This window comes from Cygnus atratus, chromosome 3, assembly GCF_013377495.2.
Source record: "Cygnus atratus isolate AKBS03 ecotype Queensland, Australia chromosome 3, CAtr_DNAZoo_HiC_assembly, whole genome shotgun sequence".
NCBI lineage: Eukaryota > Metazoa > Chordata > Aves > Anseriformes > Anatidae > Cygnus > Cygnus atratus.
Window position 1 is genome coordinate 117509022 of NC_066364.1, and position 15042 is coordinate 117524063.

At 37.7% G+C, this 15042-nt stretch overlaps 2 protein-coding genes across 5 annotated transcripts in view; one reads left to right on the top strand and one right to left on the bottom strand.

Moving 5' to 3' along the window:
• The window catches only part of FANCL (FA complementation group L), a 29353-nt gene extending 27110 nt beyond the window's left edge, over positions 1 to 2243 (top strand). For both annotated transcript variants that reach the window (XM_035552913.2, XM_035552914.2), the window contains exons 10-14: positions 103 to 148; positions 238 to 319; positions 1103 to 1219; positions 1550 to 1621; positions 2095 to 2243. In XM_035552913.2, the coding sequence (XP_035408806.1) occupies positions 103 to 148; positions 238 to 319; positions 1103 to 1219; positions 1550 to 1621; positions 2095 to 2130 (353 nt within the window). In that variant the 3' untranslated portion in view covers positions 2131 to 2243. The remainder of the gene's footprint in view (positions 1 to 102; positions 149 to 237; positions 320 to 1102; positions 1220 to 1549; positions 1622 to 2094) is intronic.
• Positions 2190 to 15042, bottom strand: part of VRK2 (VRK serine/threonine kinase 2) — a 46962-nt gene continuing 34109 nt past the window's right edge. The window contains exons 10-15 of one of the 3 annotated variants that reach the window (XM_035552910.2): positions 12532 to 12590; positions 10092 to 10273; positions 5884 to 6060; positions 5366 to 5539; positions 4563 to 4654; positions 2273 to 2420 (exon numbers count right to left, since the gene is read on the bottom strand). In XM_035552910.2, the coding sequence (XP_035408803.1) occupies positions 4583 to 4654; positions 5366 to 5539; positions 5884 to 6060; positions 10092 to 10273; positions 12532 to 12590 (664 nt within the window). In that variant the 3' untranslated portion in view covers positions 2273 to 2420; positions 4563 to 4582. Of the gene's footprint in view, positions 2421 to 4562; positions 4655 to 5365; positions 5540 to 5883; positions 6061 to 10091; positions 10274 to 12531; positions 12591 to 15042 lie in introns of all 3 variants that reach the window. The other 2 variants (XM_035552909.2, XM_035552908.2) reach the window with 2 other exon arrangements.

Consider the following 15042-nt stretch of genomic DNA (forward strand, 5'->3'; position numbering starts at 1 on the left):
AAATACACCTTGCACTTCAGTGCTGAAATATGAGGTAGAATTGGGCAGGGGACAGAAGAGGATCCTAAAGATTCTATAATTATTTATGTACATTTTTTGTAGTGGTTAACCCTTTGAGAACTAAGCTGAACAACAACATGCACTTGTGGTAAGCATCTTTAGTAATATAGGTTTAAAACTAAAATGGTGTTTGCTGTTCTTAGTGTTGACTTTTTTCTCCCTCTCTCCCGTTTGCAGGGACCCCAAAATCAGTTTATTACAAAACTTGAAAGATGTCTTAGAAATTGATTTTCCATCTCATGCTGTGCTAGAAGAAAGCGTAAGTTGCTTTTTGTTAATGAACAGTTGTTATTTCTGAGTAAGTAAAATCTAAATGGTCATTTTATAACTGCCAGCAAAAATAAGAGACTTAGAAGAGAGGTAATTGGATTAATATATTGTCATAAGGACTTCTGAACTTCAAGCAACAATTGTCAGAGCTTGTTAACCTTTGATTAGAGGTGCACACTTTCCTGTGGCCTTCGTAGCAGTAAGGCGATTAATAACAGGCTTCACTATTAAAAGGGAAAGAGGAAGTTCCAGAGTAGCTAATGAGATGTGGAAAAATCCAAACATTCTGTTATGGATGTTGATGACTTAAGTTCTAATTAGGTAGAGCTGCTTAGAGGGGACAAGAGGCCATCCAAATACTGGTGCATTTCAAGCAAACTTGGAATTAATTTTTGACAATGCTGTAACACTGGATTACTAGCTTGGCTTTCACTCGTGAAATTTTTAAAGTAATATCTGACTGCGAGGTCTTGTGTCTAATACCCAAATACAAAGACAAATTATGTTTGATGAAAAAGAAATGGTAAGGCCCAAGAGCATGAAAACACTTGTCAAACTAGATGTAATGCAGTGAGAAGATAAAATATATCCAAGCAGTCTTGTATGTCCAGCAACTACTCTTGCAGTTAAGACCATAATGTTGTAAATACGTTTAGTAATTCTAAATAACAAAAAATGCAAAACCAAAGCCAGATAGATGAAAATGTTTCTCTGTGTTCCACCCCTGTTTCTTCCTTTCAGTTCTACTGTAAACTAACACATGTGTTTTAAGGATTTTACTAAGGACTGTGGAATCTGTTATGCCTATCGACTTGATGGCACTACCCCAGATCAAGTATGTGATGATGCCCGATGCGGACAACCTTTTCATCAGGCTTGCCTGTATGAGGTAATTAATGGGACAAACTTGTCTGTTAACTCACTGACAGATCCTAAAAAATACGCATTTCACACCTCAAATTTCAGATGAAGCAAAATCCCATAAGGATTGCTAGAAAAGCCACTGTGCTTCCTCTTGTGTTCTAATCCAAAATTCTTAAAAAAACAGCTCACTGTGGAAGGGAACTCGCCCTGCTTTGTAGTTATACAGACTGGCTTGGCATGCACCAGGTCAGATGTATATAAAATTAACTCTATTTGCAAAATCCTCTGTTAATAGACAGTTCTTAAATTTGATATGAAAGAAACGTGAATTTAAATTCGCTTATTTGTGTTGCAGTGGCTACAAGGTCTTCCTTCGAGCAGACAGAGTTTTAATGTCATCTTTGGTGAATGTCCATATTGTAACAAGGTAAGGAAATCTGGTGAAAATGAGTGATTTTATTAAGAAATGTATGGTAGCTTTGATAAAATCAAGGCACTGTAAAAAGGCTTTTGTGAAATACATTTTGTAGCTTTTATCTTCCCTTTGCTCAGCGAGGTAAAGAGAGAATAGTTTAGACTCCCATGCAGTTAACGCATTGGTATTTAACTGAAGATCTTCAGAAAGAGCAAAAAGATGTTATGATAACTAGTACGTTAGCAACATACTAGTGTTAGAATAATCAAATACCACGGTGTTATCTTTAATGATACTTCTTTTAATGTTGCTGTAGCAAAGAATTAATTTCCAAAAAAATGAATCCCAACATTCATAGTACAAAACATCCCAAAAATATTTTAGTGCATATGGAACTCTATTCAGTGCAGATTTGGAAAGTTTAAGATAACTTACTTTTAAAAGATATGTATTTACATAATTCTTTTAAAAATCTATTTTCCAAGCCCCTGACACTGAAATCTTCCATGAAGAAACTTTGAGAAAAACAGCATGATGGGAACACTGCTGCACTTAAACAGAAGACAATGAAACAGTGACATCAAGTAAAAGACAAAGAAAGCAATATTAGAAACAGAAGTGCAAGTATAGCTATACTGTAGTGGTATCTTTCTTCAGTAAATGCAAGTCTAAATATAGTGGATATAGAAAGACCAGGTTCTTGCAATGATACTGGATGATCTGTAGTTAACAGTTGATCTTGATTGTTCTTTCTGGATTCTGAGAATGTTGCTTGGGGGTAGAGTGGTGGTAATTCTCTTCCTGCGTCTTTCTGCAGGAAAAAAAATTAATTACAACCTTGGTATTTGAGTGAATGAGATGTGAATCAGATAAAAAAACAAAGATGCCAAAGATCTGGGTATTTAAATTATTCTGGAGAAAGCAATGCAATTCTGACAAAGTCTTAACATTTGAATTTGCAGATGTATATTAAGTGTGTAACATGAAGCATGATTAAACACCATTTAAAGAGATAGAGACTCTCTTAATGAAGTGAACAGCTGAAAATCTTCTATATCTATTTTCCCAAAAATGTTAGTATATTAACAGTGTCTTTACAGTGTTCCTGTTAATAAAGACTGGAAACCTAGACAATTCTCTGAAATTTGATTTGCTGTTTCAACTTGTGTAACTTTTTGCATTTTAGAGTGAAGCTAAACTTCTCCTGATTTATGATAGATGGCATAAATATCCTATTAGCATGTTCTTTGCTGCAGTTGGGTAGGGTGGTTGGATTTTTAGGTCTACAGAAGCAATGGCATCTTTAGCTTACCTTTTTGATTTTCATCTCTGAAATAAATCCACAAACACTACTGTTTGTTTTGTCACGAATCCAAAACTTTAAATTTACCTTTATTTTCCACTGTGTCTGAAAAATGTCTACCTTTGGTTTCCTTTCCATGATCTCATTCACAATATATTATTTTTTGAGAATACATCCTGCTTAATTTCAACTATAGCAATATAGCTTTCTTGGTGACTAATTTGTATTTTTCTATTCGAAATTTCATGTCTTCATTATCAGCTGCCTTATTCCTCTTTCAAATTAGTGACAGACGTGAAAAAATGGGCGCCATTTGATAGACAGATACTATGATGTCCAACATAACAGTAGCTCTAAGTTTTTTCTTCTCTGCTTTTTGTTGTTTCCATATTCTTTTGTAGACATTGCTCGTCTTTCACATTCTCTCTTTCCCAGTTTACCAGATGTCCTGTCTCTCACAAGCATCCTACTCTTTTTGTCCTACTCCTCTCATTCAGGTGTTCCCCTTGTGGCACAGAACTGGTTCTCCTTTTGGTTTATACCTAAACTGTAAGGGCTTTCCAGCAGCATCTTACAAAGCAAACCCACTCAATCTTTCTCATCATCTTCTCATTATCCCAGCAGCTACCTGATGTTTTCCTGAATGTACTTCCCTTAAAAGATAAAACGGGGAAACAACTTTCCCTGCAAGTTCTGTATTCAGACCTTTACCTGCATCATCTGCTACTATTAAGAGCAGGGTGGCCATCCCATCCAAGCATCTAGGCCAGAGCAAGGTGCCTGCAGTTAACTCCTCCAGGTGGGTGCCTAACCAAACTGCTTGGAATTGCTCTCTGGAGAACACTTGACAGACATACACTCTCATTACTTCAGCTCCTGCATTAGCCATTAGTTTTTTTCCCCTTTGTGCATGAAGTATCCTCCTGAATTTTCATAACTTTACTACTATAAAATACAGTTCTCCTGTACCAATCCCCAAAATTACATGAAAGAAATTAAGAGGAGGTCTGCAATATGAGACTAACAATCCTGCCCTTTTTTTTTCCCATCTCCAGTTTCTCATTTAAGTCTCTTAAATGTTATAGGACATCCATTTTAACTATTCTACATAGATGAAGCATTATTAATCATACTGGAACAGTGGCTTTGCTTTTAGAAAGGCTAAATCAAAATGCAAATAATAATATAAAATGCAAGACCTGTGATCAATTCCATTTCTGTAAAATGTATTTTTTCTTCCTCCCATAAAGAGGATGGAAACACAAATCCCCACATTACGCTCCAGTGTCAAGAGCTACAATCCATGCAGTGTGCTTGCTGTTCAAATGAACAGGAGAAGTTACAAGGACACCAGCTCTTTTTTTTTTTCCCTATGTAATGCTGGAAAGCCAAATGTGCCTCTATTTCTGCATCTGCAACTTTCTTAAGGAGTAAAAGTAGCATTTAAACAAATTATATAGGAGGAAAATAAATGGGGGGAATGCCACCTTTTTTCCTTAACATTTTTTAAAATTTTGCACTTAAGAACTATGAAGTAGCACTCAGAATATCTTCACAGAAACAGTGTTACTGTGTCAAAACTCCAGAGACTTTTCAGAATCTGACTACCTTGCTACTAGCCAAGACATCTCCAGAAATTGTTCTGCTCACCACTTTACTGCCTGATGCTCTCAGGTACAGCTGTGCTTTTTCTGCTTCACTCTCCTAACTTGTACTGGAGTCTCCAGGCAGTGATCAGCAGACTGCTTGAAGCAAAGAATTTTGTATTAATAATAAAGCTATATTAAAAGTTGCATTTTTGTGCTTATTAGAACTTGTCTTCATTCAACAGTTTTTCTATATGAAACAAACAAACATCTGAATTTGCTAAGATAAACTCAAGCTCTGTAGAAAATGAAGGAGCACTATGTTCACTAAGATGTACCTTATTTTGCATTATTTTTTACTAAAACCTTGATTAATATTTTTCATTCTGTAGGAATTCATTCAATACTTTCATGCAGTAGTTACTAATAATATTTGAGGTGAGTTAGTTAGCTTCTAAAATCCTCAGATTAAAAAGTCAGAATTTAGGAACTCAATTAAGACTGCTATCAAGTTTTCTACTATGTAAAAAGGTAACTACTAAAGACAGTTTCTACCAAGAAAACAACAGGAACGAAAAAGGAGATTGATGTTTCCCAACACTTTTATCTGTTGGGCATGCACAATATTCCAGTGCTTTACTACAAAGCTATAGAAAAAAATTGAGTGTTAATTTGGCAACAGTGTGACCAAGCAACCACACACAAACTTCTAGTGCTTGTGGCAAACATCAAGTTTGCATACACTTAGTTTGGGGTTTGTGTGTGCTGGTGGTTTTGTTTGTTTGTTTTTTAAACTCTATTTTAATAAAGCTGAACCTTCTTTCCCCGTGTGCCACACTTCTTCAAAGGTAAAACCAAAAAACTCACCTTTTGTGGGTCAGGCTCCTGAATTGTGCTGTTCAATTTAATTGGCTTCTCCTCAGCCTGGAATTGCCTGTGTGTTATCCGAGCTTGGGGCCTGCTTGGATAGTTGGAGTCTTCCTCTTTCATCTTGTTTTGCTTCTTTTGCACTGGTTTCCACGAAGGCTTTGGTAAGTGAACCTGTTGATGGACAGACAGTAATTTTGTATGCTGAAAAATAATCAGCAGGATTCACCATTATTACAGGTACTATTCTGATATTTGAACCTGCCAGGTTGGAAACAGGTAAGGATAGCACCTTGACTGCACTTACTACCTGGGCTACATAAGAAGCTTCCAAGTTCCATGCTTCGAATAATACAAGCCATTAGGCATATGCCAGCTTCTGCTGGTTTGGGACTTAATGCTTGACTTTTTTCAAGCACTCTTCTCCTCTGCCCTTCCCAAGAGCTGGACATTGAGCTAACAGAGCACATGAACTCCCAGAAGATACCATGCATTTACAGCCATGCCAAAATCCTCACCTGCTGAGGCTCTGGTTGTGGAAGCATCCGGTGTAAGTTACTTGGCTTTTCTTCATCTGGGAGTTGTCTGCCTGTTACCGCAGTACAGGCCTTGTTTGGGCGCATGTATTCCTCACCTTCCATCTTTTTTTGCTTCTGTTGAACTGGTTTTGGTACAGGCTTTGGTAAGCAAACCTGCTGATGAACAGTCAACACTTTTGCTTAGTAAAAAATCCCTCAGTATTTTAAAAAGATAACTGTTCTAACTTCACTTCAGTCCTGAGAACACGGAGTGAGAGTAAGCTTTTATCTTTCTCAAAAGAATTGTTTTCAGCATTTTAGTTATCAATAAATGTCTTTTTCAAGCAGTACAAAGTTAGAGCTATGCTGTATTTGGGAAGTATGCTACGTAATAATAAACTCGAGCTATACCTTTCAAAATATTCATTAATAACCTTTATTGGGAATGAGGCCAGTAAGTCACTGTTTGTATCATTAAGTATTGCTGAACGCATTTCATATCACTGGATTGAGTCAAATGCAAAACTGTCTAAAAGATAATCAGTAAGTCTGTTGGCCCAGGTAATCTAATTTAAGAGTGAAGTCTTATATTCTTCTACAGGCTTCTGAAATGTAATTGGGAATACATGGTGAATAGTTGCTTGAGTTAAAGCAAGTTTTTCGTAGTGCTGCTCTAAGCGCTGGGTATCAAATGATGTGTTTTTGGCTTTTGTAACTTGGAAGACAAATGTAGCCAAAACACAGGCTGTATGCCACATGCCTTTGGTACTTCTGGCACACTAATAATTCTGTAACTGTAATGTTTGCATATGGTCCTCTGTGCAGCAGCTGTATCTCAATATAGCAGCTAGAAAAGAAATAATAGGCTTATTTTTCTTACTGCAAATTAAATACATTTAGAAGATAGAAATTGCACAACCCAAATAGCATTGAAAGTGTCAGTAGGCACTTCATAGAGCTGAATCCAAAACACCTTTTGAGAACAAATCCATAGTTCTGTTCTGTGAAAATTATTAATGTTTAGAAACAGAAAGGTGTATCTGTTCTGAATGCCAACTCAAGCTAGTTTCAGTCAGTCTACCTCAGGACATAACACTGTCCAGAGCCTTGAGAAATGGAATTATATAGGCAAGGCTCAGAGCCACATTGACAGTTAGCTGGGTTTGGGTGCCCAAGCTGTTTTCTCTGCATCGTGGCACCATACTGCATCATGTAAGAACTGCTAATCTTGTTGACAGCTAACTCTGCTATCCCTACAATGTACACATACTTTAAATTACAAAATTACTTTCAAAAGAGGACTTATAGCACTTCTGAAAATATTTATTGTATGCCTAAAAATTACCATCTTCCATTACTAATAAAGTGACAAGTTGGTATTGTAATTATTTTCTTTAATATGAAATTTACGGAATCTAGCAACTAGTCAGCTGGTCTTACCATACTTCATTTGGCCCTGATCCTAGCACTTTCACTGTAGGTGAGAAAGCTGAGAGTATTTATCCAGTGCCAAAAACTGTGGTAAAAAAATTTGAGAATTAACCTAATTAGTATTTTATCATCTTTTTGATATGTAACTGAAACAAAGTGCTAGGATGTGGCCACTGTTACGCCTTTTATGTCATTCTAAGACAAATTTCATGTACTATACAGGGAGCTACGTCTTAAAATTCAATTCTGTAGCAAGTCCTTCTCACATCATCTTCAAGGAGAGCTGGTGTTACAGGATCTCCTTGCTGGTACTTATGGGTGGTTACTGGTCCTCAAAAGGGGATTAACCCAAGATCACCTCTTTTCCCACACCAAACAGGTACAAGTGGAATCAGACAGGTTGTCTAGAGTCAGATTCTGCTCGTAAGCAAGAAGGGAGGAGCCAGGGGTTGGTTTGTAGCGACTCCCCCTATTTTTAGGTTGCCTTTTTAATAGGAGGAATATCTGGTGAAAAAAGGAGAGGTGGAAAGAGAACACAGAGGTGTGAGATGAAAGGAGTCAGAACTAGAATAACTACAGACAGCGTCACGAAGAGCTACAGTGGGAAGTGCCTGCCTGCATCGAACAGTGTCAGAACTGTAGCACCTAAGTGCACCAGGCCTTGAATACTCTCCAAAGTCAATAGCCACAGATTGAATATTGGATTTTCTAAAAATAGCAATAAATTCAGAGAAAGTTCAGTTACCTGCTCTCTCTACTTGTATTTAAGTGCCCTTTAAGTCCTTTGAATAACCCTAGAAATTTCCTTTCTGCAGCTGTTTTGCAGTGACTGTTAGGGGAAACTTTTCCATGTAAGCAGCACAGCTGGCTGAAGAAACATACTCGAGGAAAAAAAATAGGTGATCACTGGAACAGCACTAGCATTCTTATTATTCCAAAAAGTAAGACAGTCAACATAAACAGTTCTCTGAAAATGTGATGATAGGTGTCAAGATCTAGCAATATGCAGACTCTCTCCCGAGTCTCGTTGGCCACAAGAAACAATTCTGCTTAAGCCTACAGCACCAGAGTGCTAGTAAGTGACACTCCACGTTCATGGATTTTTCAGTAGGGTTGTGCACTTGCAAACAGTAAGTGCTACAGCAGCTTTTACAGTCCAGAGGTTTTTATTTTTTATGCCACCATGCTGAACAAGTCTTAGACCAGGCAATGAGAAGAAAACAGATTTACTATCCAGTATCCAACCCTAAGAAATCAAAGATATGTGCACCAGAGATCCAACCAGATCCACTGGAGATCAGTTAACAGCTACCTGATATTTCAATTAAGTTCAGAAAACAGTACAAACTGGAGAAAAAAAATCACCTGAAATTAGGGAGGACAACATGGTCACCATCATAGATAGCAAGGGAACTTCTGTCACGGAAATAGCTTTTGGTTTTGTTAAAAGACAAAAGTGGTAAAAACAGAAAAGTCAATAAAATTGCTAAAATAAGTATCTGTAATTACCAAGATCAAAACCCAGTGCCTTTTTATTAAACATGAACTTTTGTCCTGCCTTCCGTAATACGTAAATAGTGCTGACAATTGGTTTGTGAGGCACTTGCTACAATAAAATGTAATTGTATCATGAGAGAAAGGTGACAATCAGGAGATCATGAAAAAATTACATATTCTCACTGGTGGTTAATTAGCCATGCAAAACCCCCTCAAACAGATATTCTCTTCTATTAGGAATGATTACTATGCAGGCCTACAGATGTCAATACCACAGTCATTCAAATACTTCTTTCCCTACTAATTGAAGGTTGTAAAGCTCTGGTGCCAAGGTTTTGCTTCCAAAGAGCTAATTTATGACTAGAAGGATATTTTATGTCTTCAGTTGCAGCAGCTACAAAACTCAGCAAATCAGAACCATCTGTGCACTGATACTTGAATCACCATTCATCTCGCAGCCTATCAGTCACATTAGTTTGCATCCTGCATTCTTGGCTCACGTACACTTGTGATGGTCCAAAGTTCACCAGAAATATTAAAAATGAATGGTACCCTGACCCTGCCTTATTGCACACGCATCAGAGACAGAAACGAGGCTTTTGCATACGGGTAGTTTCAAGGCAGAGGTATGCCAGGACTGACATTTCACAGCAAGTCCAGTAAGACTGCTAATTACCTCAATTTCCACTTATTAAAACACGGTGTTATTAACCATGTAGCTTCAGACTTAAAAGTACAAAAGGAAAACGTAACACGATAGCTGTCAGTTTTCAAATTCCACGTTAGTGTATCACTGCATACCAATAACGCAGTTAAATCCCAGAATAATACCTCCTCCACATTAGTGGCTGCAGGAGTATAAAAGCAAATGACAAAGAACAGCTTGAAAGTAAGAAAATGAATTAAATGCTTTCACTAATAAAGGTAACTTTGCTTTTAATCTGGAAAGAAGGAAAAAACTGGCATTCAGGCTTTACTTCAAGATGTTGGTGAACAAAGTCCTTGGCTTCCCCATTATCCTGAAAGTAAATCATTCTCCACAGACCTACTACTTTGAAGTGAGAGGCCGTAGGTCAAAAGGACTCATGACAGTTCTTCCTCCTTAAGGGTTGACATCCCACTTTTTAGCAAAGCCAGGGGAAACAGGAATTAACAAACACTATGTATTTAAGGCAATAAGAAATGTTGTGTCAGTCTCATTTTGCAATATTAAACTATTTCCTCTTCTACAAAAGAAAAGGCAACAATTTCGGAAATAATCCCAGAACTCTCTTACTTACTTTTGACGCTTCAGCAGTACAACGATTTCGTGCGCGTCCTGCAGTGGAAAATTCCAGAGGGCCATCGTAGTGAGTTCCACTTGACTCTAATCCATCCAGCAAGATTTTCTTGAGCGCTTGATACTTTGGCTTCTCATCATAAGCTAAGCCATAAACACATGCCAAAAACTTGGATAGTTCACCTGTGGAGTGTATTTCAAATGTAAATTTCACTTGGTGTAGACCTAGAACTTCAAAAGAATTTAATTCCAAACTGGATGCCAATCCTATGCTGCCAAACAAGATGACAAAATTTCAGCTGAAGACAACACTCAAAACAGAGCTGACAGTATCTTGTCTTTACAAGATGAGAAAAGGAAAAGATAGACTTGGATAAACAAGCTAACCCTTAAGTGCTATCTCTTGTTATGCATGTGCAATTTGTGTGGTACTGAAAGTTATCCAAACATAATTAATCAAAACACTTCATTGACAAATACGGGACAGTTCTGTATAAAATAGAAGCAGTTTATATTTGAAGGATCATAATACCACTTTAAAAATTAAATAGTCTCAACAACTCTGTTTTAATCTGCATAGATATTATCCTTACAATGCGTTGGAGAATAGCAGAATTTTGTTTTTACTTCTAATACTCCGACAAATAGTGGTTTTGTTTACATACTAATACAGTCTAACAGCAGCATTATTTTGCTATCACTATTGAGCGGTTCTAGAAACAAGGAAACCACTGAATGTGCAGAAATAATGCTATTAGGAAAACGTGGGGGGGGGGCAGGTTGTCAAACTTTTATTTCAGTTGAAGACCCAAGCGTATCCTAAAAGTGAAGTGCTCCACCAGATATTAGCATCTGGTAAAATCCCAGAAGTAAACATTTACTAAATACGTATGTACATCATGAATATATTTTATGTAATATGCCCTGCATTCCAATCATTCAAATACAGAAATGTTATGAAAATAAATGAATAAACCTAAATAGCTCCTGACCTTTGACAGAAATGTGGTGTTTTCCCTAAACAAAAAGGGATTTTCCCTGTACTACTTGTGTATTTCACCAAAGAGACATATAACAAGACAAACCATGCCTTCATTTGCTTTTTCAAACTCAAAATATGACGCAATAAAACTTTTGTAGACAGTTCCTTCTGTTCTAGGATAGTTACTGCTTCCTGACACCCTGGATTTCATGTGGCTGAGATCTCTTATGTCACTCTATCGCATGCATCACAGATGAGACTGATTATGATTTTTGTACTGCCGCTCATGAGGGCTGAAAATTTAGCCCACAGTGCCTGTATTATCTACTTAGTACTTGCTTATGGGATAATGCAGGAAAGCAGCAACAGAAGTTCCTGCAATAAAAGCATTAAGTATCCTTAATCATTAAATATCATTAAGCATCAAGAATCATTTATTGTAGAGTGACCAGCATTCAACTCATCCAGAAATTTACTTTCTGCCCCTGCAGTAAACAAGCCTTCAGGTTAAAAATGCTTAAAGTATAATAAGCTTGTACATGAAGGGCATGATCCACTTCCACTGAAGTCAGAATTGTTAGTTCAATTAAATTACACCCTAAATTAATGAGTCTGACATACAATCTAACAATGAGTATTACATAACTACCCTGTTATCAGCTAAATACAGATACAGCAGACTGAATTCTTATGCTGCACATATATGGATCCAGAGAACTTCCACTGTAGTGCCAGATTTTACACAAACAGGATAAAGCAAAACTGCTCCAAATGCCTCCATTCATGAATTACATATATTTTGTACTATTTGTTATCTTAATACCCTATTTAATACAGAACATATCCTTGAGCATTGTAGAGATTTCTTTACTAATTCCCTCGTCCCTCAGCTTTTAATGCTCATTACCAAACCTGCATTCCTGAATCTGGCAAGGGACACATCCGAACCTCGTAAAAAGCTGCTAATAGTGGAAACCTCACCCTGGTCTCTTCCATGTGCAGGAAAGAAGTCACAGCTACCTTCTCCTCAGAATTTAACTAACTCAGCAAGTAAACACAGGAAGACAGAGGAAAGAGAGGGAAGCTTAGGGGAGGAGAGTAAGGATGTGGACAGGACATCAAAGGACTTTGGGAGCAAAAAAGGAAAGGAGAAGCTGAGCCCCGAGTTTGATTTCTAGGCTCGACAGAACTGAGCTGCACGATAGGAAAGTCAGGTGCTGCTGACTCAGATACTCTCGGTTTGTCCTAAGATTAGAGACTGGTAGCACTGTGACTCATCTGAACACATCTGCCTAAAGGTGCAAAGCATAGCAAGGAAGTTTAATAATTGAAATTCGAGAGTTGGTTAAATTTGTGTTACTTTTATTTTTCTTCTGCTTCCCCCAAATACAGTAAGACATTTAGGTGTTTTTTGTAACAGACTGAAAAGCTATATGGTAGACACTGTAAGCACACTTACTACAGCTGCTTCCAGAAGAATTCCATTCCATAACTGAATCTGGGAGCTCATCCATAAGTCTGAAACAACATGAGAGTGCAACAATTTAATGTGGTTTTGGAGCAGGTGATTCTTCATTTGGGATTTAGGTAGACAGCAAGTCTCAATTCCAAAGGGAGTGGACCTCCGGGATAGCTAATGATTCACAGTTCTGCTTTTAAAACAAGATCTCCCCTTACCAGCTATATTTTTAACTCTTTAGAGACTGCTGATTTCAGCAAGACCTGGCCTGCAGCTAAGACTGCGCTTTTAACATTAAGTTTTCCTTCACAGATGTTTTAAGCTTTCTAGAGAGAGAAAAGAAATTCCTTTGAACTGAAATAGCTTGTTCTGATTTCAGCTTAATGATTAATATTTGTGTTTTGAAATTTAAGAAGCAGTTCTGGTCTGCCTAGTAGTAATTTAACATCAGATTCTTTCTGCCATATAGGTTCATAGGCAGCTGGGTGATGGCTGTCAAAATTACAAGCAGGCAAGGCAGGGACAGAGAGAGGGAGAGGGAAGATAAACCTCTGTGAGTCCTGTGCAAAATTAAAATAAAATAAAATAAAATAAAAAATAAAAGGCAAGGGCACAGATCTACTTTCTGTCTATCCAAAAACAGAGATAGCAAAGAGAATTGGAGCTCAGAATGAATCACACCCTAAAAGATGGGTGAAGTAATACCAGCGATCATTTTGAGCAGGCATGTATCCCAATTTCCTAGCACCTGAAGGAGCTTGCAAATGCACCAGCCCCCTTGCTCTGAGTGAAATCTATTAGTGCAGCCTAGCTGCTAATGCTGTTAAAGGATCCTTTGTTTTGTTTTGTTTTAAGGAGTCATAAAGGTCCACCAACGAGGAACAGGATATGTTCTCAAATGCATAAATTGGGGTACATAGGCTAATAATCTTCAGTTCCGTAATCTGGTTAGCCAGCCATTTCAAATTAATTGGTTTGGCATGCAACAGCTTCCCTGAGACCCGAACTTCAGCCAAGTTCTGCCAACACAAGTCTGAAGGATGGAATCCACCAAGCACGCCTTGGTCCAAGACCTGCTTCTGTGGTAATGGAGGGATGCTGTCAAGGTCAGGGCTGTGAGTCCCACCCCGTGAAGTTATCTCTGTAGGCTTGGCATTTTGTAACAAATGGAAAGAGGAATGGGATTATTTAATGTATAGCTACTTGGAATGCACAACTTCACACTGCAGTCACTTTGTTTTCTTATGCAAAAAACACAAGTAATCTCAAATAACAAAAAAATTACACAGTTCATTAAAAAAGTATTTTCTTTTCTTTTCTTTTTAAGACCTTGCACTCCTGACAATCTTTCAAACCAGGATCCAAGGCTAGATGGACCTTTAGTCACACCAGGCGCTGTTCTTTAACATCAGAAGGAGGGTTTTCAATTTGGGGAATTAAATATTTAAATGTACACATTTTCCTTTTATTTAGCTTAAATTCTAATTCAAATGGAGACTCCCCTCCAATTGTGGCATGAACATTTCTGATCTCAAGTACACCAGCAGTCCTTAAATACCCCCTTACCCATGCACAGCGGCCTCATCGCCCCAGGTACTGGTAGCAAAGACTTAAGAACCTGTTAGGGAGGGATGAGACCACCAGCGGACAGCAGAATTTGAGGTTCTGCTCTTACTCCTGCTTTCCAAATGCTAGGCCCTTCCAGGCCTAGCCCCATCTTCATCCTAATCACACAGACTCATAGCAAAAGACTGGTGTGCTCAGAAGTGATCTGCCTGTGCTGGTAACGTACTTATAAGTCACCAGGTAAACACCTGCATGGTGATGACTATTTCCGGCCTTTAAAAACAGCACAAGCACTCAAAAATAGATAAGTTAAAGGGGAACATTACCTGATACCAAGGAACTTAATTCATTAAACTAAAAGGATGATACTGCTAAATCTAATCTATCATTTTCTGTACATTTCCTCCTAAGCATGTTTGCCTGGCATCCTGAAAATGCTAGCAATTGAAGGGTTAATTGCACGGGAAGAATTAGTGAAGCAGCTTGATTGATTAAATTGATTTAACATTGCATTGTATAAGTGTTACTTTGCAGGGGGTTGTGTAATGATCAGAAGTTCTAAAGAAGAAATATTAAATATAACATACGATGTCAACATTTACAGATGCAATCTGTATTATGCACAGTCTGCAGGCTAACCTTTTTCTCTGTTGAGAGCCGATGCCACACTGAATTTGCAGATTGATTTCTGTGGATCAGCTATCCCTATTGTGTACCTCTGTTGTGACTTGCCCTACTTAAAAGTTTGCTGCCTTCTCCAATTGTGATGTTACATTTATGGATAACTACTCTTCTGTATAGCCTTCTACAGGCAATGCTGTACCACATACAATTAACTCTCTCAAGTCCCAACTGTGAAAACAGTGAAGGAAAACACTAATACACTCTGTTGCTTTAGTAAGCTCTAATGAGTCATGCTGGGAAAAAGAAAAGATTTTAAGCAAA